Source organism: Euleptes europaea, chromosome 13 (genome assembly GCF_029931775.1).
Source record: "Euleptes europaea isolate rEulEur1 chromosome 13, rEulEur1.hap1, whole genome shotgun sequence".
NCBI classification, from domain to species: domain Eukaryota; kingdom Metazoa; phylum Chordata; class Lepidosauria; order Squamata; family Sphaerodactylidae; genus Euleptes; species Euleptes europaea.
Window position 1 is genome coordinate 6529368 of NC_079324.1, and position 26592 is coordinate 6555959.

General features: G+C 47.2%; 1 protein-coding gene across 1 annotated transcript in view; it reads left to right on the top strand.

Moving 5' to 3' along the window:
• The window catches only part of ABCB7 (ATP binding cassette subfamily B member 7), a 105042-nt gene that overhangs the window by 61480 nt on the left and 16970 nt on the right, over nt 1-26592 (top strand). Inside the window, exons 9-14 of the mRNA XM_056859732.1 lie at nt 77-164; nt 2241-2415; nt 4706-4863; nt 5370-5533; nt 5665-5794; nt 6231-6402. Of these exons, the coding sequence (XP_056715710.1) occupies nt 77-164; nt 2241-2415; nt 4706-4863; nt 5370-5533; nt 5665-5794; nt 6231-6402 (887 nt within the window). The remainder of the gene's footprint in view (nt 1-76; nt 165-2240; nt 2416-4705; nt 4864-5369; nt 5534-5664; nt 5795-6230; nt 6403-26592) is intronic.

Genomic DNA, 26592 nt, shown 5'->3' on the forward strand with positions numbered 1-26592 from the left:
TATTGTAACTGAGCTGGTTTCATTGATTTGTGAGGCTGCTATAACAGTACTCCTATGTCAACCTTTTGTTTTGCAGGACTAAATTTAGGATAGAAATGAACAAAGCAGATAACGATGCAGGTAACACTGCAATTGACTCGCTGCTGAACTATGAAACTGTGAAGGTGAGTCATTAAATATCTTAGTGTTGTTCGTTTCCTCCCTAGTATTTACTGAAAAGAACATGTATTTGTTCCCTTCAGTTTAAGAATGACTGGAACTTGTATTTGCTGACCTTGATGTAATTGACCCCAACTTAAGTTGCTTTCTAGAATGTTCATATGTTTTGACTTTTAGTGTTTGCTCCATTTATGGATACCTTCTTCTTTCTTTTTTTTTAATAAGATTTTATTTGTATAAATGAGAGGGTACAGGAAAAAAAAAGGGGAGGGATAAAACATTGTAAATATAAAATCAATACAGTATTATGAAATAAGCTCAATTGTATATACCTTCTTGAAGATGTTTTTCTCACTTGGAAAATGTGGTTGAAAAGCCTAAATTTGTTGTTCCAAGTTGCTTTCTATAGAAAAATATATATTTGTTACATCTCTCTTGAATTGGTTTTCAAATGAGCTACAGTCCATTTTGAACAAGCATTCTCTTGGTTATCCTTGGTTGGCTGTACTTTCTGAATGTCATACTCCAGAGTGGATGCTGAAACTTAGATGTACCAAAACTCAAGTAAAGAAGAGGTCATTGAGTACTGAAAATGCCTACAGCCCTTCAAAAGCCTGTAATTTCCACCATCGATATATGTGGATTCTGGTCCTTAAAGCAATCAGCTCCTTGCTATTTGTTGCTATAAATTACTTATCTTAACTGTCCATACTGTAGCTCCTCCTTTTTTGTTCTAGGTTGCGTTGCCTGCCTCTCCCTCACCAAGTTTCTTCTGCTCTTTCTTCCCCCCACCTGTCACACATGCCTTTACACCACCTTACTGTTCTGCTCCTTGTGCCAGGGTATTGCATAATACTGTACCTGGCAATTGTGCATTTTTTCCCATACAGTCCACATATTCACAGGCAGTAGTATGATTTTAATAATACTGATGGCTCTTACTCTGCAAGCAGCTTCAGGAGCTATTTGTCAGGCTAATCAAGTGAGGGGCATAAATGTCAAAATATATTGTGGAAATGAAAGAGTTGTAGAATCATAGAGTTGGAAGGGGCCATACAGGCCATCTAGCCCAACCCCCTGCTTAATGCAGGATCAGCTTAGAACATAGAGTTGGAAGGGACCACCATGGTCATCTGGTCCAACCCCCTGCAAAATGCAGGAAATTTACAGCGACTTGCCCCCCCCCAGACCCCCAGTGACTCCTACTCCATGCCCAGAAGATGGCCAAGATGCCCTCCCTCTCATGATCTGCCTATGGACATAGAATCAGCATTGCTGACAGGTGGCCATCTAGCTTCTGCTTAAAAACCTCCAGGGAAGGAGAACTTACCACCTCTGGAGGAAGCCTGTTCCACTGAGGAACCGCTCTAACTGTTAGAAAATTCTTCCTAATGTCCAGACGGAAACTCTTTTGATTTAATTTCAACCCGTTGGTTCTGGTCCGACCTTCTGGGACAACAGAAAACAATTCAGCACCATCCTCTATATGACAGCCCTTCAAATACTGGAAGGTGGTTTTCAGATCCCCTCTCAGTCTTCTCCTCTTCAGGCTAAACATACCCAGTTCCTTCAACCTTTCCTCATAGGACTTGGTCTCCAGACCCCTCACCATCTTTGTTGCCCTACTCTGGACACGTTCCAGCTTGTCTACATCCTTCTTAAATTGCAGTGCCCAAAACTGAACACAGTATTCTAGGTGAGGTCTAACCGGAGCAGAGTAAAGCAATACCATCACGTGATCTGGACACTATACTTCTGTTGATACAGCACAAGATTGCATTTGCCTTTTGTCCAGCCTCTGCTTAAAGACTGCCAGTGAGCTCACTGATTTCACTGTTGAACAATTCCTACTTTAAAAAAAATCCTAATATGGAAGGGGCTGTTGGTCTCCAAGTGTAAAGAAGTTAGCAGGGAACGCAGTGTATCTGGTGTAACATGTCAGATTCCACGGTCAGGCTGGTCCAAGTATAAACTGGTGGTATTACTCCATAAAGTGCACAGCTATTTAAGTACTGAAGCAGAATTTGTCTGATGTGTCTATAGGAGTTATGCCTCCTTACTGTGTTTTCTGTACTTGGCAGTATTTCAATAATGAAAAGTTCGAAGTTCAGCGGTATGATGGGTTTCTGAAGTCCTATGAAAACGCTTCACTGAAGACTACCTCTACCCTTGCTCTGCTTAACTTTGGACAAAGTGCTATCTTCAGTGTTGGTCTAACAGCCATCATGGTGCTGGCCAGCCAGGGAATCGTTGCAGGTAACTACTATGACTTGAGGCAAAGTCTGACATCTCATGTATGTGTAGGTAAAAATATGAGTCCTCAACAGAAGCACTGGCGTTCTTCATGGCAGTTAGCACATTCAAGGAATGTCTGGCTGTTTTCTATTTCACCTTTCTCGTACAAATAATTTCTGCCTGCCCCTCTTGGATATGACTCTTTAAATTCATTTCTGTTCAAGATCCGTATTTGGTGGTTGTTGTTTTGAGCAAGTTTATCAGTACCATTCTCAAATGATGGTTATGGAGTAGGATCTGCCTGTTCGGCTTGGAATTCTGTTGCAACTGTGTAGAAATTGACCCTATGGAGAAAAAAGTGTATGGATCCTTTACGATTCCTAATTCACTAGCATGTTGTTGTCCCCCATTTCCTAGTACCTGTTTCAAATATCTATAATGTGATTTATTATTACCCTAAAATGCTATTATAAACTGACTTCCGTTTTAGTATGTGAATGCAAACCAGTTGAATTAACTACAGTTCATGTTAAAGTTGCTGCATCTTAAGCCTAAGAACCAAAAAACTAAAAGTCTATGAGCTTAGGCAGATCATAAGAGGGAGGACAGGAAGTGCTTGGCTCTCGTGGCCCTTTCTTACTTGGCCAGGGTAATGATGGTCACCACTTTGGGGTCAGGAAGCAATTTTCCTCAGGGTCAGGGATCCTGGAGGGGTTTTGTTCCTCACAGCTCAGGTTCGCTGTGGCAACCAAGGGGAACTAACCGAGCCTTTTGAACTGGCCAAGGGAGTTAGACAAGGTTGCCTCCTTGCTCCTCTCTTGTTTAATCTATACCTGAATGATATGGCAACCAATTTCTCAGAGTTTTGCCACCCCCCAAAGCTTGCAAGCCATTCCACCCCGATTCTACTCTATGCTGACGATGCAGTTCTCCTGTCCCGCACAAGAATTGGTTTGAAAAGATCTTTGCAAACTTTTTCTGAGTACTGCTCTAGGGAAGGTCTTAAAATAAACCATCATAAATCTAAGATCATGATCTTCACTAAGAGGAGAAAAATGGCTCTTTTTCGCTGGGTATTAGATGGCTTTGAGGTTGACCAAGTCAAGGAGTTTGTTTACCTTGGCATTCTGTTTTCCCATAACCTAAATTGGAATGCCCATCAAAAAGCAGTGTCCAACAAAATTAAACCTGGGGTTGGTGCTATTGTCAATTTTTTTCACACCAAAGGTGGCAAATATATTCCAGGGGCTATTCAGGTTTTTAACCTGAAAATTACCCCAATTATCCTCTTTGGTGTTGCCATATGGATTACAGTCATCAATGAATCTATAGATCGTCCACTGCTTCAGTTCTTACGAAAACTCCTAAATGCCCCTCGATGTGTTGCTGGCGTTACTCTTCGTTCCGAGTTTGGCCAAATGTCACTTGAAGCTAGGGCGTGGTTGGCCGCCTTTAAACTCCACCTTAAACTGTGCTTTAGCACTGAGGGGTTCCTAGCTTCTCTGAAGCATGACCCTTTCAAATCCTCATGGCAAAAAATCTTAGATGAGAAACTGGCGTTGCTGGGCTTCTCGCAGGATATGTTATCAGATCTTGGGAAAACTGAAGCTTTTGCCAAAATTAAAAAGTGCATTAAAGAGCTCGATTATAACAGCACTACTTTTCGTGCTCGTCGCGTCTGTTCATCCCAGTTCTTCGGAATACCCCCTCCACGTGGTCTGCCTGCCTATACATATTATCTGACAACTCCTCGTCTCTGTAGAGCTTTTTGCTTGGCTAAATTGAATGCTAACCCTTCTATGGTAATGCAGGGCAGAATTCTGAATATACCTTACTCAGATAGGATCTGCCCTTGCTCTTCTGGCTCTATTGACACATTAGCCCATGCCCTTTTGGAATGCCGCTTTTACGAGGAACTTCGATAGCACTATATTTCCCCCCTTTTAATATACAAATCCAATGCCTCTGTGACTGACATAATGCCTTTTTTACTAAGCGACAGGGACCCCAAGGCTACATTGTCAGTGGCAAGATTTGTTTCAGTCCTTATATCCCTCCAACACTAGATATATGCTGCTCAAGATCAATTGATCAAGGCGCTTCTAAGGGATAAAAGGAAAGAAAGGAAAGGAGGGTTTTGTAGCTGTCTTCTGGGCATAGAATTGGGGGTGTAGGGGGGATGTAGTTGTGAATTTCTTGCATTGTGCTGGGGGGTTGGACTAGATGACCCTGGTGGTCCCTAACTATGATTATATGGTTGCTGGATCTTAACAAATAAGGTGTACTCCAATGACTTTTCTTTGTCATTAAGGTAACCTGACTGTTGGTGATCTGGTAATGGTGAATGGATTGTTGTTCCAACTTTCTTTACCCCTTAATTTCTTGGGAACGGTGTACAGAGAGACAAGGCAAGCACTCATAGACATGAACACCTTGTTCACTCTGCTTAACATAGACACAAAAATCAAGGTGAGTATTAATGTTTCTTAAAACCTTGTCAAATATGTCAGAATGAGTGGGGTCACCTTGTGGCAATGTTCATGCTTCATTTGAGAATTAATCTCCTTCCCAAGAGGAATGTTGTATAAGAAATTGCTGTTCAGTTCAAGAGTAGTTACTGTGGTAGTGTTGTTTAATGTCATATCCATCTTGGAAAGAACTTCTTTAAAGGCAAAACTGTATTGGTAACTGGTGTCTGTGTGTTCACTGAGCAATGAAGTGTTTATTTTAATTAATGATGCAGAATTTATTGTGCCAAACGCTGCCTTGAAGCTGACTTTTACAGCAGCAGTTCTTAAGCTTCAGGGAGAGGAGAGGTAACCTGTGTGGCTGAAATAGCTAGTTCTTCTTTTAATTCCTTCAGGCTAAAGCATTTGCCTGTTCCTGATTTTGAATTAGATCAATTGTTTAGCTTGTTAAAGTCTATGAAAAATACCTTCTGGGCAGTGTGTAAAGCAGCACTCTTCTTTTAATAGGATAAACAGCTGGCTCCGCCCCTGCAGATCACACCACAGACTGCTACCATCGCCTTTGATAACGTGCACTTTGAATACCTTGAGGGGCAGAAAGTTCTCAGTGGCGTATCTTTTGAAGTCCCTGCAGGAAGGAAAGTGGCCATTGTAGGAGGCAGTGGGTCAGGGTGGGTAAACAGATGCGCAAAATTCTGCATCATTGATTTTGAAAAATAATAACATAGTAATTAATTGGTGGATTTTTTAGAAAAGGGATGCTGAACAAATAACCTAATTCAAATGTGTGTTTCTTTCATAGAAAAAGCACAATAGTAAGATTATTATTTCGCTTCTACGAACCACAAAAGGGGTCAATCTATGTTGCTGGCCAAAACATACAAAACATCAGCTTGGAAAGCCTGAGGAAGGCTATAGGAGTCGTACCACAGGTACTGTGCTCTGTGTATCTGGAAGCTGTCATCTGTTGTAAAATCCTGATGTTGTAGCAGTAATAATGCAGTAATGATTTGAAAACTGCAAACTTGCATAGTTTGCAGTGGAGTGGAGTCTGAATATGAATGGGACTGTTGCTGAAATAGTCTTCTAGGTTTTTAGTGCTGCATCTTTAAATAATCATTCATATTTACAACAAAATAACACAGCCATTCCTCCCGCCACCCCACCATCCTTCTGCCTTCCCCGCTTGCTTGGAGTGAAATTATTTCTGCAGTGCCTGTAACCTCTCATTAAAATGTTCTAGAAATGGCTCTTGCCTAAAGGGGCTTAGTGGAAGATTTTAGAAAATTCACTATTGAATTTGCAAAATCCCTCTGAAGTGTCAGTATTTCATGTTGAGAAGGTATTGTTTTGCTTGCCTGTTTCCAGGATCCTGTTCTTTTCCACAATTCCATCTTCTACAACCTCTCGTATGGCAATATCAGTGCCTCTGCAGAAGAAGTCTATGCTGTGGCTAAGCTGGCAGGGATCCATGATGCTATTCTCAGAATGCCCAATGGGTACAGCACACAAGTGGGGGAGCGAGGCCTGAAGCTGTCAGGTAAGTTAATAAATTCGCCACATACCTTCTTGTTTGTGCTCTTCCTGTCTGGCCTCAGGCCTGATGCTCGGTTTGTGCCTCACCCCAGCGGTTGGTAATGTGGCTCAAGTTAATTGCTGTCCAGCCACCTAGAAACTCCAGCAGTAATCCACAAGCTGTTTTAGAAGACCTTGTTGCTGGGACTAGAGAATGGCCATGACTTTTCCTCCCCTTTCACTTTCCTGTAATCTAGTGTGGCTCAGTGGTAGATTATCTGCTTGGCAGGCAAAAGGACCCAGGTTCAATCCCCGGCATCTCCAGTTAAAGATCTAGCAGTAGGTGATAGGAAAGACCTATACCTGAGACCCTGGAGAACGTACAGACCTTGATGGACCAATGGTCTGATTCGGTATAAGGCAGCTTCATGCGTGCAGTGGTCAAAAAATGGGGCTGGGGAGGTGGAATTGAGATGACTAATAGCTGCTTTGTGAAGTAAAAGATACAATAGGTTTAGGCAAACATCCTAAAATCTTTCATGAAGCATGGAAGTGTAAATGCTAAATGTGCAACATTTCTGTGACACATCCCTTATGTTAGCAGATCATATTGGAAACAAAGGAATGTGATGGGTGGGGTCGTTTTGCAATCCTACGAATGTGTTGCTTGGCTGACACACATGTGTCAGTTCAATGGCTGAAGGGGGGTGGCATTGGGCTGTGGCAAGGGGGCACTTTCCCTCTTGCTTTCCCTGCCCTTTAGCAGTGAGTGACCTTTTAGCTGTCATTATCCAAGTTCCACCTTAAATACTTTGGCAGCAAAACCTAACCTGTTGTTGGAAAACCATCATTCTGCGATGAGTAGAGATGACGCAGTATTGGCAGAATTGCCTTAATTTGTACTAGTGGGATAGTAGGTCCTGATTTGATCTGGCATTTGATCTGGCGTGGAAGGCAGGGTGAGGAAGAAATTAGGATATATGTTTTTATAATGCTTGGAATTTATGCCTTACCACATGGCTGGGTGGCCTGGTGGGTGTGCCCTGAGCCACCTGGCAACCCGGGCGGCAGCACTAGGGATGCCAGCACTGCAGGGCTGGCTGCTTTTGGTACCCTTGGTGTCCCCTGCCCTTTGGTGCCCTTGGCAGTTGCCCCTGTGTTTGGACTCACCTGGTAGGATGTAGTCAAAGTTGTGGCTGCATAGGCCCTCTGAAGGGCCTATCATAGGAAACGACCGTTGCATTTTTGTGTGTGTTTTTAATTCTTATGGTAATGCTGCTTTATTTCCTTTCTACATAACAATTAGTAATTTCATTGAAACACAATCATTAGTTAAGCTGAATGAATACAGTCTTGCAATTGTGAAACTGGACAGATTATTACAGTGGTTCCAAGTTCTTGCTGCTTTGTTATGAGTCTGTATGCACTGAAGAGTTCCCCTCCTTGCTTCATGGGGCAACACACCTGGCCCTTGGGATGTAATCACTGAATTTAGGAGAGCTAGGTAACACTGTTGGCAGAGCAGATTGTTCTGGTTTACTCAGGTGAGCCAGACGCAGTGGGGGAAACAGAAGAAGCTCCTTGGGCACAAGGATATGATGTTGGTAGTGGACCCTGTGGGGTTCAAACTGGAGCTTGACGTACAAACCACTCATTTCCTCTTCCGTGGCCTGTGCCACAGGGCTGCTATTCAAAAGAGGAATATTAATGTCTGACTAGAATAGTTGGGGTCAGGGGATCCCCCCTGCCCCAATCTCATGCTACTGCCTACTCTGAGATTTGCTGTGCCTCCCTTAATCCAGGTGACTTACTAGAGAGCTAGGTCACTGGTGATTTTGTCTGCCAATCAGTTGGTTGTCCTCTCATCTATGACTGTTTGCAGACTCCCAAGCCTAGGGACGGTCTGTAAGCACTTAGAGAGAAATGCCTTGATCACTGACAGTCAACATGGGTTCCTCAAAAACAGGTCATGCCAAACTAATCTCATTTTTTTGATAGAGTGACAAGTATGGTAGATGAAGGGATGTTGTAGTACCTTGATTTCAGTAAAGCCTTTGATAAAGTCCCCCATGATCTACTTGAAGCAAAGCTAGTAAAATGTGGGCTGGACACTGCTACTGTCAGGTGGATTGGTAATTGGTTGACCAACCGAACCCACAGGGAGCTCATTAACGGCACAACATCATACTGGAGAGGAGTGACCAGTGGGGTGTCACGGGTATGTCCTGGGACCGGTGCTATTTAACATTTTTATAAATGACTTGGATGATGGAATAGAGGACATGATGATTAAATTTGCAGATGACACCAAGTTGGGATGGATAGTTAATACCCCAAAGGACAGGGTCAGAGTTCAAAATGACCTTGATAGACTGGAGAGCTGGGCCATAAACAGTAAAATGGATTTCAGTAGGCAGAAGTGTAAAGTACTTCACCTAGGCAGAAACAACTTAAGGCTGGGAGATAGTTGGCTTGACAACAGTACATGTGAAAGAGATCTGGGAGTCTTAGTGGACCACAGTGTGATATGGTGGCTAAGAAGGCCAATGCAATTCTGGGCTGCATCAAAAGGAGTATTGTGCCTAGATCAAGGGAAGTAATACTACCACTGTATTCTGCATTGGTCAGACCTCACTTGGAATACTGTGTCCAGTGTTGGGCTCCACAATTTAAGAAGGATGTTGACAAGCTGGAGCGTGTCCAGAGGAGAGTGACCAGAATGGTCAAAGGTCTGGAATCTATGCCCTGTGAGGAGAGACTTAAGGAGCTGGGTTTGTTTAGTCTGGAGAAGAGAAGGTTAAGGGGTGACATGATAGCCATGTTTAAATATTTGAAGGGATACCATGTTAATGAGGGAACTAGCTTGTTCTCTGTTGCTTCAGACTAGGATATGGAGTAATGGATTTAAACTAATAGAAAAGTGATTCCACCTAAACATTAGGAAGAACTTTCTGGCGGTGAAGGCGGTTCGACGGTGGAATGCCCTGCCTCGGGGTGGGTGGGGTGGAGTCCCCGTCTTTGGAGGTCTTTAAGCAGAGGTTGGATGGCCATCTGTCGGGAGCGCTTTGATTGTGGGATCCTTCATGGCAGGGGGTTGGACTAGATGGCCCTTGTGGTCTCTTCCAACCTTGTGTGATTTTGTGATTTTTATTTGAGGCTGGACCTTGCTAGCCCTCTGACCTTGATGCCTGGAAGTTGGTTTCGCTGAGTTGTATGGATTTCCCAGTGTACAATGCTAGGTGTTAATAAGTCACCTATTCCAATCAAAGGCGATATCAGTATAGGAACCAGAGTTGCCTCCCATGTGCAGAAAGACCTTTAAAATGCTTGGGAGCATATTTTATTAGCAGGAGCTTTTCAGGTGTGATGACAAAGTCCAGTGAAAATCTGAGAATTTTACATTTGTAATTTCATAAGAATAGGAAAAACCAATTTGATACCACACATGATGGGTTTAATCCTACTGGCTTTTCTACTGACAAAATAGGGAAGGGGGGTACCTATTGCGAAGGATGTACAGGGAATTGTGAGACCTGTGTGGACAGAAAGCCACACAGGGTGGGGCACACAGTGAGATGGGATCCTTGGTGAGGTGAAACAGAAAAGCCGACAGGATCCATCCATTGTATATAAGGTCATCATCTAATAAGATTAATCAATTTTCTATGTAATTACACATCAACAGTGACAAAAAAACCTCATAAACATAGATTCATCAATATAGTATTGATATAGATGAAGAATCCACATAGCATATATGATTATTACAGGAATCCGGTATCCATCCTGTTTCAACATAGATTTTCTCTTCTGATAAATCCATAATCATAGGAAAGAAAGCACTGGAATCCCTGCAAAGACCTTTGTAATTGCACAGAACATTCTTCCTACTGCAAGTGCGTGTGCATGTGTGTGTGTTAAGTGCCATCAATTCACTTCTGACTGACTGCAACCCTCCAGACAGCCTTGCTCAAGCCTTGCAAGCTGGAGGCCGTGGCTTCTGGAGTCCATCACATGTTGGGTCTTCCTCTTTTCCTGCTGCCTTCCACTTTTCCTAGCATTATTGTCTTTTCCAGTGACTCTTGTACTTTGATCACATCATAAGAAGACAATTGCCTCACTTTAGTTGTTTTAGTTTCTAGGGCAGTTCAGGCTTCTAGAACCCACTGTTGTATCTTTAGGCAGTTTATGGTATCCGTAAAACTTTCCTCCAGAACCACATTTCAAAGGAATCAACTTTCTTCCTGTCAGCTTTCTTCATTGTCCAACTTTGACACCCATACATAGTAATAGGGAATACTATGGCATGAATTAACTTCATCTTGGTTGCCAGTGACACATCCATACACTTAAAAATCTTTTCTAACTCCTTCATGGCTGCCCCTCCCAGTCTGTCTCCTTCTGATTTCTTTTTTCCTTCACTAATAATAATAATAATAATTGGTTAAATGGCCTTGTTTAAGAAGTGCCGCAGTTGCGGCATGAAAATGGCAACAGCTGATGAGTACCTTGACTGCTTGATTTGCCTTGGTGAGAGACACGTAGTCTCTTCATGCAGAGCGTGTGCCCTTTTTACTCAAAAGTCGCGTCAAGACAGGGCAATCAAACTTAAGGCCGTGCTCTATGAAAAATTTCTTTGCCCGGAGGGGATGGGAGATAAATCCGCCTCCTTGGGTTACCTGGTCTCCTCCAGTTCTCAAACTAAGAGGAGTTTACATCAGCCTCCTAAGGAGCAAAGGCCTGCTTCTGAGCCTCCATCCAAGAGACACAAGAACAAGAAAAAACAATTCTCCTCTTCTCCCAAGGCGAAGAGAGACCTGTCCTCAGCCGACGCCGAGTGAACCTTGACGTCATTCTCCATCTCCACCCAGAGCATCCACTTCAACGGAAGCGGGGGCTCCAGCTCCGAAGGCGCATTCGGAACCGAGGAAGGTACCATCTCCTCAGCATCGCTCCCCCTCCAAGAAGAGCAGGAAGTCCCCTAGAAACTGCTCACCTTCACCTATTCATGAGGATGCAGCTGAACCCGTGCCTCATAGAGAATGAGGTCAAGACTCGGAAACACGCCCGCAGAGTAAAGCGATACCTGCATCGGGGTGCCCTCAAACCCATCGCCATCAGGGGTCGAGACTCATTTCTCATCCTCGGAAGAGGATGTCATAGAGATTCCGGAGCTGGTGTCATCTGGAGATGAGGGTCCATCTCATGAAGTTCCAGTGGATCGGAAGCAATGTCATCAATTCCATGGCTGGATGCCGTATGGCTATTGCCCTCCCCCTTTCTACCTAGGGTATGGCTACATGGACTTTCGACATCGTGGCATCGATATGCAGTTCCAGGAATAGGACGATTTTCACCAAAGCCTTTTTTTTTGTTTTTTTAAATATTTTTTTTAATTTTTTACATTGTATTAATCCAACATAGCACATAAAGCAGTATCCAAAACTTAAAAGTTAATAAACAAAACAATTAGTATTGCTGATATTATTCTATAATTGATAATTAACTTTCCGTTGACTCCCCCCTCACCCTCTTCCGTCTAAAAATAAAATGTATAAACTTTTGCTAACGGTACTAATCCCAATATTATTTTAATTAACAAATTATTATCCTATCTAACATTATTATATCATTACCTAATGTAAAAATAATAGAGTATAAATAAGGGATTAGATCAACGAATAACCTTTAAACGTCCCCATTAAAAATTGATTTTCACAATCAATTCTCCAAGCCTCCCATTCCCCCATAAACTGTGCATTATCATTCTGGTTTATCAAAGCTGTAAGTTTCTCCATCTCAGTCAATTCCAGCATCTTTTGTATCCAATCTTTTTTTTCAGGTATTTCCGCTGTCTTCCATTTAGCTGCATATATCAGCCTTGCAGCCGTGGTGGCATATATCAAAAAAGTTCGTTGAGTACAAATGGTATCTGGTATCATACTTAATAACATCATTTCAGGTGTTTTAGGGATATTTTGTTATAAAATCAATCTTATTTCAGTATATATCGTGTCCCAGAATTTCTTAGCTTTTTCACAAGTCCACCACATATGATGAAAAGATCCTATTTCTTTCTTACATTTCCAGCAATTTGGTGACATTGAAGTAAATGATTTTGCAAGTTTTTTCGGTGTTAAATACCATTTATACATCATTTATATATATTTTCTCTTAATGATTGCGAAAGTATAGCTTTCAGGTCTCTTGTCCAAAGCCTTTCCCATTTCTGTAACGATATGTCATGACCCAGCATTTGTGCCCAACTAATCATAGTAGGTTTTATCCGCTCTTGTTCACAATAAAGTTCTAACAATATTTTATACATCTTAGATATAAGATGATCATTTGTGTCCAATAAAAGTTTCTGTAAAGTTGATTTAGTCTTGGAAAATCCTGTCTTCATATCCTGTAAAAAAACCGAGTTTATTTGATAATACTGAAACCAAGATAATAAATCTTTAACTTCTTGATATCCTTTTAGTGAACATTTTGTACCGTCCCATTTCAAAAGATCCTGGTATGTTACAAATTGGGCTAGTCTTAATGGGCGTAATGTTAACATTTCTTGTGATGAAATCCATAATGGAGCTTTTGTTTCTAATAAATGTTTGTATCTGATCCATATCCTGTAGAGAGATGATTTAACCATGTGTTGTTGAAATGATGCATGGTTTTTAATTTTATTATACCACAAATATCCATGCCAACCACTTCTATTATCAAAACCCTCCAAATCCAGTAAACGTGTATTTTTCAAATCCATCCAGTCTTTCAACCATACTGAAGCAGCCGCCTCAGCATATAGCGTAAAATTGGGAAGTGCAAGTCCACCCCTCTCTTTTGAGTCCACCAAATATTTATAAGCAATCCTTGGTTTTCAAAGCCTTTTCCATACAACCCTCCTAGATGCTCCGATGCTGAGCCAGGTTGACGTCATGAGGAGGTGATGCCTTCGACGTCGGGCCCCCAACATCGTAAGGTGGAAGATCCATCAGAGCCATCTAGCCAAGCGCAGCTCCAACCCTCCACTTCAATGTCATCCCAGGAGGGTCCTTTGACGTCGACGCCATTCCAAAGGCAAGTGACGCCTGAGATGGAGGAAGAAGGCAAACTCGCTTCCGAGGTGGAGTCAGAGACACATCTCTACCTCCTGATGACGCCATGGGGGGATCCCAAACCGGCTTTGCCAATGGAAGATTTTGAGACTGTTATCTGAACAGCTAATTCATATGGCTAAGTCCCTCGGGGTTAAGGCGTTTTTAGTCGGAACCGAGGACAGCGGACCCTATAATGGGAGTCCTCTATAGCCCTGACTCTGGCCCTCCAGTTAGAAGGCCAAAGATTGGGTGAACACCAGTTAGCAGCATCTCGCTATATGGCGGATTGCTTGGGCCGTGCCATGGCCTCGAGCATTGTTTTAAGAAGGCACTACTGGCTTCGTTCATCCTCACTAGCACCTGATATTAAGGCCAGAGGCACAAAGGCTCTGTTTTATGAACAGACCAATGAAATTCTCCACAATCTAAGGAAGCAGAAAGCAACGGCCAAATTACTGGGGGTGATACAACACTCTGGGCCCTCCTACAAACCTAGGCCCTTTAATAAGCAGTCACAGGGCTATTATCAGAGTAAGCCCTATAAGAGGCAACTCATGGGGTACCAGCAAAACCAACCTTGTCCTTATTCCAACCCTGCGCAGGGTAGGAAATTCCTCCCCAAAAACAAGAGGAGGAAAGGGAGATACTCCCCTACTTATCAAGCCCCTAAGAAGGGGTTGGCATGACTAGATTCTTCTTCCACTGCTCCTATGATTTTTGAGAGGTTGTGTTTATTTTTCAGTAATGGCTTAATGTTTCATCTGACTCTTGGGTTTTGGATATCATACTTATGGTTATTACATTGAGTTTTTGTCAGTTCCTAACTGTTCTCATCCCCTTCAACAAAGAGGCCCATACCCTACAGAACTCATCTCAGTGGTGGAAAACCTCCTTCAGAAAGGGGCCATTCAAATTGTCCCTCCCATTCAAATTGTCCCGCAACTTGGTTTTTATTCAAGGTATTGCTTTTGTAGATAAAAAAGATGGTGGCAAACGGCCCATACTTGATCTAAGAGCCTTGAACAAGTTTGTGCATGTCAGAAAGTTCAGAATACTGTCCTTAGCAGACCTACCGTGTTTCCCCAAAAGTAAGACACTGTCTTATATTTATTTTTCCTCAAGAAGACACACTATGGCTTATTTTCAGGGGATGTCTTATTTTTATTAAGTATGGGGCAACAATCTACATTTATTCAAAGATAGTTAAGTCGTCTTCTGGAACATCGTCATAACAATCATGCCTCCAGGGGGGGCATTTTTGAGTGTAGAGGTCCCAAACTTTCAGCGTAGCTTGAGGGGACCCTTCTTGCAAGAACCCCCAAGTTTTATAAAGGTTGGGTCGGGGGGGGCTGAGATATGGGCCCCGAAAGGGGTCCCCCCTCCTTAATGTGCATCTCTGACGATGGGGGTTTGCAATTAGCAGCGCTTGCTGCCCACCCCCAAAGTTCCCAGCCCCGACAAACAGCTGAGCTGCGGGGAGCAAGGGCGGGGCAGGTGCAAAGAAGTTTGCAAACCATGCAAAGCAACACATTTGCAGCCATGCAAACCATGCAAAGCAACCAGTTTTGAGCAAGCATCAAAATAGACCTAACCGATCTTATGAATGAGGGAAAACCTGAGGCCACACAACTGAAGCCCCCCCTCAAACCAGGGAGAGGGGACTCAGGGGGCACCCCCCCCCCCCGGCAGAACAGGCGAAAACCCCCTTTGGCTTCCCCCCCACCCACAGAAACTGCTCCCTCCCCACACACACACAGACTCTGCTTCCCCCCCACACACACACACACACAGGAGAAAAAATATAGAGAAAAGCCCCAAAATGGGTCTTACTGTGGATGTCTTCTGTTCCATCAGGGGGCACACAGGAAACTCTCTGGGAACAGCGAACTGGCGGGAAGTCTTGGTACGCTGCATAGCCACGCCTATCACTATGTCTTATTTTCGGGGTATGGCTTATATTGCGCAAATGCTTAGAAATCCTGCTACGGCTTATATTATGGGTATGTCTTATTTTCGGGGAAACACGGTACTGCTGCTCCTCACTGACTACATGTGATTTTCAGTGCTGGACCTAAAAGACACCTACTTCCATGTGGCGATTCACAGGGAATGTAGGAAGTTCCTCTGCTTCACATGTAATGGTGTGGTACACGAGTTCACAGTGCTGCCCTTTGGCTTAGCAACCGTACCCCGAGTCTTTACCAAGGTGGTGTCAGAAATTGTAGGTTTTCTAGCCTTTAAGGACTGTACCATTTTCCCTTATCTGGATGATTGGCTCATAGTGGGCCATTCTGTACAGGACCTTTGCCACTCGATCTGGTCACAAACACCTTACTGGAGCTGGGTATGGTGATTAATTATGAGAAATCTAGGTTGGTCCCAACAAGAGTTGTTGACTTCATTGGGGCAGTATTGGACACAACCAGGAATCCCACCTTTTTGCCCATTACTAGGGTCAGAACCATTCAAAAAACGACACGTTTTTTCACTACCCAACGTTTCCAAAGAGCGGTCACAATCCAAAAATTGCTGGGCCTCATGGCCTCCACCATGGCAGTAGTTCCCTATGCCAGATTACGCATGAGGCCCTTGCAAAATTGGTTTATCAGGGCCTTCCACATGAATGTCGATCCCCAGTGGGAAAAAACTCTCTATACCATGGTCCGTTATCAAATACCTTACATGGTGGTCCCAGGAGTTCAACCTTCTTAGAGGGGTTGCCTTTGGAATGCAATCCCACGATTTGCAAGTGTTTATGGATGCCTCGTTGGGGGGCGCACTGAGGTCCTGTCAGCTCTTGGTCCATTGAACCAGAAACCACAGCAGAGACAGTCAGATCCAAAGAAGATGGCTTTACTGGTCAAATAGGTATTACAGAGCATGAAGGGAGAAATGACAGCAATGAGCTCGCTGCCTAACACTCAGCAGTATAAAGGCAAGGATATTTGCAAGTGATTACAGAACACAAACATAGTTGCTGTTCCCAGGACTGCTCCCAAAGCTTCAAACGGGCTTTGGTATGTAGGAATGTCCTTGAGCGCAGTCAGTGATAGAAACGAAAGCAAAACAAAGTAACTGAGATACAAAGTAACTGAGATACAAAGTAACTGGGATACAGGCCTGGCATTCTGCCCCCCCTTAAGGCCCCCTCCCTCCGTGCAAGGGGGATGGCTTGTCCGGGTAGGTGGTGTGAAAGGCGTTTACCAAGCGGGGGGCGGAGACATCTTGCTCACGCACCCATTCGTCATAGGCGGGGGGGAAGTGTTTCCAGCGAATTAGGTATTGCAGAGATCCATGGTGTATATGTGAATCCAGGATTTTGGACACCTCGAAATGTTCCTCCCCTCCCACCATCACTGGTTGTTCGGGAGGCGGATCCGGATGCCAGTCCGAGGAGGCGACATGGGGTTTCAAGAGACTGACATGGAAGACGGGGTGGATACGCCTCAAGGTTTTGGGGAGAGTCAATTCCACAGCGACAGGGTTAATGATCCAGACAATAGGAAATGGGCCAATGTACTTGGCACTGAGTTTGTGACAAGGACGAGTGGAGCGCAGATTTCTGGTGGAAAGATATACTAAGTCCCCGACTTGAAAGTCCTTACTGGGGGAGCGATGCTTATCAGCCTGCGCTTTATACTTGCGTTTGGCTCGGTCCAGGTTGCTAATCAGCCAGGGCCAAGTAGTACGGAGGGCATGCGCCCATGAGGCCACATCAGGATCCCCCTCAGACCCTTCCACAGGGGCAATAGGACCGAAGTCCTGGCCATACACAGCATAGAAAGGGCTGAAGCCAGTAGATTGATGCACAGCATTATTGTAAGCATATTCTGCAAAAGGCAACAGTTCTACCCAGTCATCCTGGTGATAATTAGCATAACAACTCAAATAGCATTCCAGTACAGCATTGACACGTTCAGTTTGCCCATCCGTTTGAGAATGGTAAGCACTAGACAACCCTTGCTCCACCCCCACTAACTTGAGAAAGGCTTTCCAAAATTTAGCAATAAAACTACTTCCGCGGTCGCAGATTATCTTGCGCGGAAACGAATGTAGCCGGAAGACATGTGACAGGAAGAGGCGGGCCAACTTGGGGGCGGAGGGAATACCCGCTAAGGGAACCAAATGTACCTGTTTGGAAAATAAGTCAGTAACAACCCATAGTACAGTTTTGCCCCGCTAAGGGGGAGATCTGTCATGAAATCCATGGCAATCACTTCCCAGGGTTTACTGGGGATTTCCAGCGGCTGCAGTAGTCCTGGGGGCTTGCCTTGAGAACGTTTGACTGTGGCACAGATAGGGCAGCTGCGAACGAAGGAGTCCACATCAGAACGCATTCCCCCCCACCAAAACTGTCTGCGCAACAGATGAAGAGTTTTCAGGAACCCAAAGTGTCCCGCTGTTTTAGCTCCATGAGCTAACTGTAGAACTTCTCTTCGAAGTATTTTAGGCACGTATAGTTTTGAGTCTTTGTACCAACAACCACCTTGTTCGAGTACACCTTGGGGCAAGGTTTGGGCAGTGCGTTCGGCTAGGCACTGAGCCCGAAGGGAGTCCAGGAAGGTATTGGAGATGATCACCCCCTCTCTGTTCGTGGGAGAGGGTGAAGCAGGAGCTGGTGGAGAGGCTGGCTGCTGTGGAGCGCTAGATACAGGTGGCGCAAGGGGGACAGGCGAGGGAGCCTGCTGGTTGGGGCTGGTAACCTTGTCAGCTACGGTATGGTTTCCCTGCTGGAACCGGGTTTGGGCCCAGGTTTGCACGACCAGTAGGGGTAGGGCTTCCCTTTGCGCCGGGGTAAACAACGAGTCTGTCGGTCGATCACGTTGAGGCAACCGGGATAGGGCATCTGCAAGCACGTTCTGTTTCTCGGGCACATGTTTGAGAACAAAACGGAATTGAGCAAAGAAGTCCGCCCAACGCTGTTGTTTTGCGGACAATTTATGGGTCCCCGTGAGGGCAGCTAGATTTTTGTGATCGGTCCAAACTTCAAAGGGGATCCCGGACCCCTCCAGAAATTGCCTCCACAGCATCAGGGCATGGTGGACGGCTGATGCTTCCTTTTCCCAAATGGGCCAGCTTAGTTGGGAATGTGCAAACTTCTTGGAGAAGTAGGCACAGGGGTGCAGGAGACCGTCCGGTCCTCTCTGGAGTAGGGCCCCCCCCCATGGCTACGTCGGATGCATCGACCTGCACAATAAACATTTGGTTCGGATCTGGGTGCTGCAGGACCGGTTCAGAAGTGAAAAGCGGTTTGAGGGCTACAAAGGCAGATTGGCATTGATCAGTCCACAGTATTTTGGCCGAGGGCAACGTTGCAGAAACCCCTTTACCCTTCGTTTTCAGGAGGTCAGTGATTGGCAGCGCCACTTGAGCAAATTTGGGAATGAAACCGTGGTAGAAGTTAGCAAAGCCCAGAAATTGCTGTACTTGTTTGCGGGTAGAGGGCTGAGTCCAGTCAAGTACCGATTGGACTTTAGCGGGGTCCATGCTAAGGCCACGATGAGAGATTATGTACCCCAAAAATGTTATCTGCTTTTGGTGAAATTCACATTTAGACAGTTTCGCATAGAGCTGGTGGTTACGCAGTCGTTTCAAAACCTCTCTGACCAGAACAATATGTTCCTCCATGGTTTTCGAATAAATAAGAATATCATCCAAATAAACTACCACGCCGCGGTACAGAAAATCATGGAGGATTTCGTTAATGAGTTGCATGAAGACCCCCGGGGCCCCTTTCAATCCGAACGGCATCACAAGAAATTCATACATTCCAAAACAGCTAGAGAAGGCGGTGAGGGGTTCGTCTCCCTCGCGGATACAGACGCGATAATAAGCTTCCACTAAGTCCAATTTGGAGAAAATGCGACCCTCCTGTAATTGCCCCATAATATCTGAGATCAACGGTATGGGGTAGGCGTTGGCTTGAGTAACTGCATTAAGCTTTCGGAAGTCAATACATAAACGCAGGTCGCCCTCCTTTTTCCGGACAAAGAACGCTGGGGCTGAGTTGGGAGCGTTCGATGGCCGAATGAACCCTCGAGCGAGGTTTTTATCCAAAAAGTCACGTAATACAGCGTGTTCGGAAACGCTCATGGGGTAAATTTTGCTTTTAGTCAGTTTGCAATCTTTCACCACCTGTGAGCCCTTGGCCTAAATCAGAACCAAAACAAACCACATCGAGACAGCCAGGTCCAAAAGTAGCTGGTTTTTACTTGGTCTAAATAGGAGTACAGAGCATGAAGAAAAGCTGACAGCAATGAGCTCGCTGTCTAACTCTCAGCAGTATAAAGGCTATGATATTTGCAAGTGATTACAGAACACAAACATAGCTGCTGTTCCCAGGACGGTTCCCAGAGCTTCAAACAGGCTTCAGTATGCAGGCTTGTCCTTGAGCTTAGTCAGTAGTCAGGCATTGATCAGTCCATAGTATTTTGGCAGAGGGCAACGTTGCAGAAACCCCTTTACCCTTTGTTTTCAGGAGGTCAGTGATTGGCAACGCCACTTGAGCGAAGTTGGGAATGAAACCGCGGTAGAAATTAGCAAAGCCCAGAAATTGCTGCACTTGCTTGCGGGTGGAGTCCAGTCAAGTACCGATTGGACTTTAGCGGGGTCCATGCTTTCGGTGAAATTCGCACTTGGACAGTTTTGCATAGAGCTGGTGGTTACGGAGTCGTTGTAAAACTTCTCTGACCAGAGCAACATGTTCCTCCATGGTTTTCGAATAAATAAGGATGTCATCCAAATAAACCACCACCCCGCGGTACAGCAAATCATGTAGTATTTCGTTGATGAGCTGCATGAAGACCCCCGGGGCCCCTTTTAGCCCGAAGGGCATCACGAAGAATTCAAACATTCCAAAACAGCTGGAGAAGGCAGTGAGGGGTTCGTCCCCCTCGCGGATACGGACGCGGTAGTAAGCTTCTACTAGGTCCAATTTGGAGAATATACATCCCTCTTGTAACTGTCCCAAAATATCCGAAATCAATGGTATGGGGTAGGCGTTGGCTTGGGTGACTGCGTTGAGCTTTCGAAAGTCAATGCATAGACGCAGGTCGCCCTCCTTTTTTCGGACAAAGAACGCAGGAGCAGAGTTAGGAGCGTTCGATGGTCGGATGAACCCTCGAGCAAGATTTTTATCCAAAAAGTCCCGAAGCACAGTGCGCTCGGAAGCGCTCATAGGGTAAATCTTGCTTTTGGTCAGTGTGCAGTCCTTTACTACTTCAATTGCACAGTCTGTGGCACGGTGGGGTGGTAAGGCATCGCATTCTTTAATGTCAAAGACATCGGCAAGGGACGGTGGCGATGGGATATCAGAGGTCAATGCCGGAGCAGGTGGAGCCAGCAGCGCGACGTGCTGCCGGTGCTGTTCACATTTGGAACTGGTAAAGGAGATAGTATCCGTCTCCCAATCTATATAGGGATTATGACCCTTAATCCAATTAATTCCTAGACCACCTCGAATCGGATAGGGGCTATGGTAAAGTCTATTTGCTCCCAATGAGAGCCAATACCCATCGCCACCCCTTTAGTGCGATGATCAACTGGGGCCCCCTTGAAATGGCTTCCATCCATCTGGGCAAATTGGACGGGAGCTGGTAGCGCCTCGGACTTGACTTTGAGAGCTGCGAATGTGGTTTCACTAATTAAAGTGCGACCGCAGCCGGAGTCAATAAGTGCCCTGACAGGCAGTTGGGGACCCCCTTTATAGTGTTGTAACACTGCGTCCACATACATCGTATTTTCTACTTCTTTCACCTTCGTCGGTTTCGTAGGTTTTACAGGAGAAACTGCGGGGGTCTGCGGGGACGTTCCATTCACCGCAGGCTGTGACCGGCTATTTGAAAGGTCAAGAGGCGAGTCCAGGTTTAGCGCTGGGGTATCCCGGAGGTGATCCCCGTCCGAAGATGGAGAATTGTCCCCCACTGGGGCACTTGTAATCCGAGACCCGGAGGGGTCTGTAGAAGTAGGAAGACCGGGAGAGTCTCTGAAATAAAATGCAGGGGGTGTGAACCGACCCGGCGTTGTACTGCGGGCGGCCGCGGTGCCTTCGCGTTGAGGCGTTCCTCGGTTTTGTGACAGGTCAAGAGGTGAGTCCAGGGTTAACGCTGGGGTATCCCCGGGAAGATCCCTGTTCGAAGGTGAAGAATTGTCCCCCACTGGGGCACTTGTAATCCAGGACCCGGAGGGGTCTGCAGGCGTAGGAAGTGCAGAGGGTGTGGGCCGTCCCGGTGCTGTACTGCGGGTGGCCGCGGTGCCTCTGCGTTGAAGTCGTCCCCGAGCTCGGGGCGATGCGTTCCCCCACTGGGATTTGTCCCTCACTGGGGCACTTGTAATCCAGGACCCGGAGGGGTCTGCAGAAGTAGGAAGTGCAGTGGGCCGTCCCGGTGCTGTACTGCGGGTGGCCGCGGTGCCTCTGCGTTGAAGTATTACGGGTGCTGGTGTAGATCCAAGGAACGGGGCCCCTGGCCTTCCTGGCGGCGGCAGGACGGGAGCTCCGCAGTCTCCTGGCGCCGCAGACACTGCTGGAGTTACTGGCAACATGGGCGCTCCGCCCAGAGGTGCCGCAGGTTGCTGCGGTTGAGCCTGATCAGGAGACCCTGGTTGTGGAGCTGGGGCCGAGTCATCCGGTTCGGCTTGTATCTGCTGCAAGCAGTCGTTGTCGTGAAGCCAAAAGTTCATCTGATCCTGCAAGCGGGCCACTCGGTCTACGTGTTCCCGCTTGTGCTTTTGGAGCAAAAACATATCCTCGCCCGTATCACCTAAGCGACGGGGCTGGCTGATTCGGAGGTTTGCAGCCCAGAGAGTGTCCTCATAGTGCAAGTCCTCTTTGACCCCCTTACGATCCGCCAAAACTTGGTCTGCTTCGAGTTTGGTGGTCAGGGCCATGGAAACTAGTGGCAGAGCCTCCTGCTCCCATGCCGGAATAGGTCCGGTTTGATCCAGAAGATCCAGTCGCGGCTGGATCCGAACCGCTAAGGTTGCTGCGCTGACACCAGAGGCGGGAGTTGACAGCTTATCAATCCCGGCCATTGAAGTGGTGGTCGAGGTCATTCCGTGGAAGAGTGCAACCATCCGTTACGCCAGTGTTTTTGGCCCAGCTCCGCACACCCTGGCCAGTCGAGCATCCTCCACTGGACAATTTGACGCCAGGAGGTCATGGCGGGCGCTGGCCTCCGTGCTGCGCCCATACAAGTCCAGTCAGGCGGCTACGTTCCACTTCTGCCCGTTGAACGTTGTCTAGGGCGTCCTAAAAGGAAGGTATCAGGGATGAGACCCTTCCAGGGCTCCGGCGAGGAACCCGCTACCCGGGGAACAGATCCACCGGGACCGGGGGTGAACCACACGGGGCTCCAGCCACGGTAAACTCACTTGGAGAGCTCTGTCTTAGCTCCCATCCGAGTGGCAGGCGAACCCTCCTGGGCTCCAGCCTGACTGATAAAAAGGGTGATGAAGGATTGCTGTCAGAATGTGAGCCCTTGGCCTAAATCAGAACCAAAACAAACCACATCGAGACAGCCAGGTCCAAAAGAAGCTGGTTTTTACTTGGTCTAAATAGGAGTACAGAGCATGAAGAAAAGCTGACAGCAATGAGCTCGCTGTCTAACTCTCAGCAGTATAAAGGCTATGATATTTGCAAGTGATTACAGAACACAAACATAGCTGCTGTTCCCAGGACGGTTCCCAGAGCTTCAAACAGGCTTCGGTATGCAGGCTTGTCCTTGAGCTTAGTCAGTAGTCAGGTCAGCGATAGAAACGAAAGCAAAACAAAGTAACTGAGATACAGGCCTGACACCACCTCAATTGCACAGTCAGTGGTACGGTGAGGGGGCAAGGCATCACATTCTTTAACATCAAAAACATCTGCAAAGTCTCTGTATGCGTCGGGCAAAGGCGGTGGCGATGCGGCATCGGAGATTAAAGCCGGAGCGGGTGGAGGCGTCACCGCGACTCCCTGCCGGTGTTGTTCGCACTTGGGATTGGCAAAGGAAATAGTGTCCATTTTCCAGTCTATATAAGGGCTATGACCCTTAAGCCAATTAATCCCTAGGACGACTTCGAATCGGATGGGGGCTATCGTAAAGTCTATTTGTTCCCAATGAGAACCAGTACCCATCGCTACTCCCCGTGTGCGATGATCGACTGGTCCCCCCTTAAAAGGGCTCCCATCCATCTGGGCAAATTGGACGGGAGCTGGTAAAGCCTTGGACTTGACTTTGAGGGCTGCAAACGTGGCCTCACTGATTAAAGGGCGGCCGCAGCCAGAGTCAATAAGTGCCTTGACAGGCAGTTGGGGACCCCCTTTATAGTGTTGCAACACTGCGTCCACATACACCGTATTTTCTACTTCTTTCACCTTCATCGGTTTCGTAGGATTTGCAGGAGAAACTGCGGGGGTCTGCGGAGACGTTCCATTCACCGCAGACTGTGACCGGTTATTAGACAGGTGAAAAGGCGAGTCCAGGTTTAGCGCTGGGGTATCCTGGAGATGATCCCCGTCCGAAGATGGAGAATTGTCCCCCACTGGGGCACTTGTAATCCGAGACCCGGAGGGGTCTGTAGAAGTAGGAAGATCAGGAGAGTCTCTGAACTGAAGTGCAGAGGGTGTGAACCGACCCGGCGTTGTACTGTGGGCGGCCGCGGTGCCTCCGCGTTGAGGTCTTCCCCGGTTTTGTAACAGGTCAGGAAGCGAGTCCAGGGTTAACGCTGGGATATCCCAGGGAAGATCCCTGTCCGAAGATGGAGAATTGTCCCCCACTGGGGCACTTGTAATCCAGGACCTGGAGGGGTCTGCAGAAGTAGGAAGTGCAGAGGGTGTGGGCCGTCCCGGTGCTGTACTGCGGGTGGCCGCGGTGCCTCTGCGTTGAGGTCGTCCCTGAGCTCGGGGCGATGCGTTCCCCCACTGGGAATTGTCCCCCACTGGGGCACTTGTAATCCGGAACCCGGAGGGGTCTGCAGAAGTAGGAAGTGCAGAGGGTGTGGGCCGTCCCGGTGCTGTACTGCGGGTGGCCGCGGTGCCTCTGCGTTGAGGTCGTCCCTGAGCTCGGGGCGATGCGTTCCCCCACTGGGAATTGTCCCCCACTGGGGCACTTGTAATCCGGAACCCGGAGGGGTCTGCAGAAGTAGGAAGTGCAGAGGGTGTGGGCCGCCCCGGTGCTGTACTGCGGGTGGCCGCGGTGCCTCTGCGTTGAGGTCGTCCCCGAGCTCAGGGCAATGCATTCGGTCGAGGGAGTCCCAGGCGTTGAGGACATGCTGAAACAAAGTGGTTCATCGCGCCGCAAACGAGGCAAGTTCCCCTTTGGAATCGGGATTCGCGACCTTGAGGGGGCCGTGCTGATCTCTGCGGGCAGGGAACGGAAGCTTCGGGGGGAGGCTTCTGGCTTCCCCTCACCTTGGGTCGCTGACAAGGTAGTATCTCTGCCGAGCCGGCAAAAGAGATCTTCAGTTTGGGTGGTCTCCATGGAACTAGAGGTAGTACGGGTGCTGGTGTAGATCCAAGGAACGGGACCCCTGGACTGCCTGGCGGTGGCAGGACAGGAGCTCTGGGGTCTCCTGGCGCCACAGGCACTGCTGGAGTTACTGGCAACATGGGCGCTTCGCCCAGAGGTGCCGCAGGTTGCTGCGGCTGAGCCTGATCAGGAGACCCTGGTTGTGGAGCTGGGGCCGAGCCATCCGGTTCGGCTTGTATCTGCTGCAAGCAGTCGTTGTCGTGAAGCAAAAAGTGCATTTGACCCTGCAAGTGGGCCACCCGGTCTATGTGTTCCCGATTGTGCTGTCGGAGCAAAAACATATCCTTGCCCACATCACCTAAGCGACGGGGCTGACTGATTCGGAGGTTTGCAGTCCAGAGAGTTTCCTCATAGTGCAAGTCCTCTTTGGTCCCCTGACGATCCGCCAAAACTTGATCCGCTTCAAGTTTGGTGGTCAGGGCCGTGGTAACTAGTGGCAGAGCTTCCTGCTCCCATGCCGAAATAGGTCCGGCTTGATCCGGAAGATCCAGTCGCGGCTGGACCTGAACCGCTAAGGTCGCTGCGCTGACACCAAAGACGGGGGTTGACAGCTTAACAATCCCGGCCATTAAAGCAGTGGTCAAGGTCATTCCGTGGAAGAGCGCAACCACCCGTTTTCCCAGTGCTTGTGGGCCGGCTCCGCACACGCGGGCCAGCCGAGCATCCTCCACTAGACAATCTGACACTAGGAGGTCGTGGTGGGCGCTGGCTTCCACGCTGCACCCGTACAAGTCCAGTCAGGCGGCTACGTTCCACTTCTGCCCGATGAACGTTGTCTAGGGCGTCCTCAAAGGAAGGTGTCAAGGATGAGACCCTTCCAGGGCTCCGGCTCCGGGGAACAGATCCACCGGGACCGGGGCGAACCACACGGGGCTCACTCGGAGAGCTCTGTCTTAGCTCCCATCCGAGTGGCAGGCGAACCACACGGGGCTCCAGCCACGGTAAACTCACTCGGAGAGCTCTGTCTTAGCTCCCATCCGAGTGGCAGGCGAACCCTCCTGGGCTCCAGCCTGACTGATGAAAAAAGGTGATGAGGATTGCTGTCATAATGTCAGCTCTTGATCCATTGAACCAGAAACCACAGCAGAGACAGTCAGATCCAAAGAAGATGGCTTTACTGGTCAAATAGGTATTACAGAGCATGAAGGGAGAAATGACAGCAATGAGCTCGCTGCCTAACACTCAGCAGTATAAAGGCAAGGATATTTGCAAGTGATTACAGAACACAAACATAGTTGCTGTTCCCAGGACTGCTCCCAGAGCTTCAAACGGGCTTTGGTATGTAGGAATGTCCTTGAGCGCAGTCAGCAATAGAAACGAAAGCAAAACAAAGTAACTGAGATACAAAGTAACTGAGATACAAAGTAACTGGGATACAGGCCTGACAGGTCCCTTGGTAGCGAAGGGACACTGGTCCCATAGACAAGCCTCCCTTCACATTAACATCTTGAAGATGAAGTCGATTAGAAACTCCTTTATTTCTTTTGCAGAGATTCTCGAAAACAAACTCGCCATGGACAACAAGGGGGCACAAACTCCCACGCACTCTGCGATGAAGCTGTCCACATTTGGAATTGGGCGATCGAACACCATGTGTCCATCACTGCC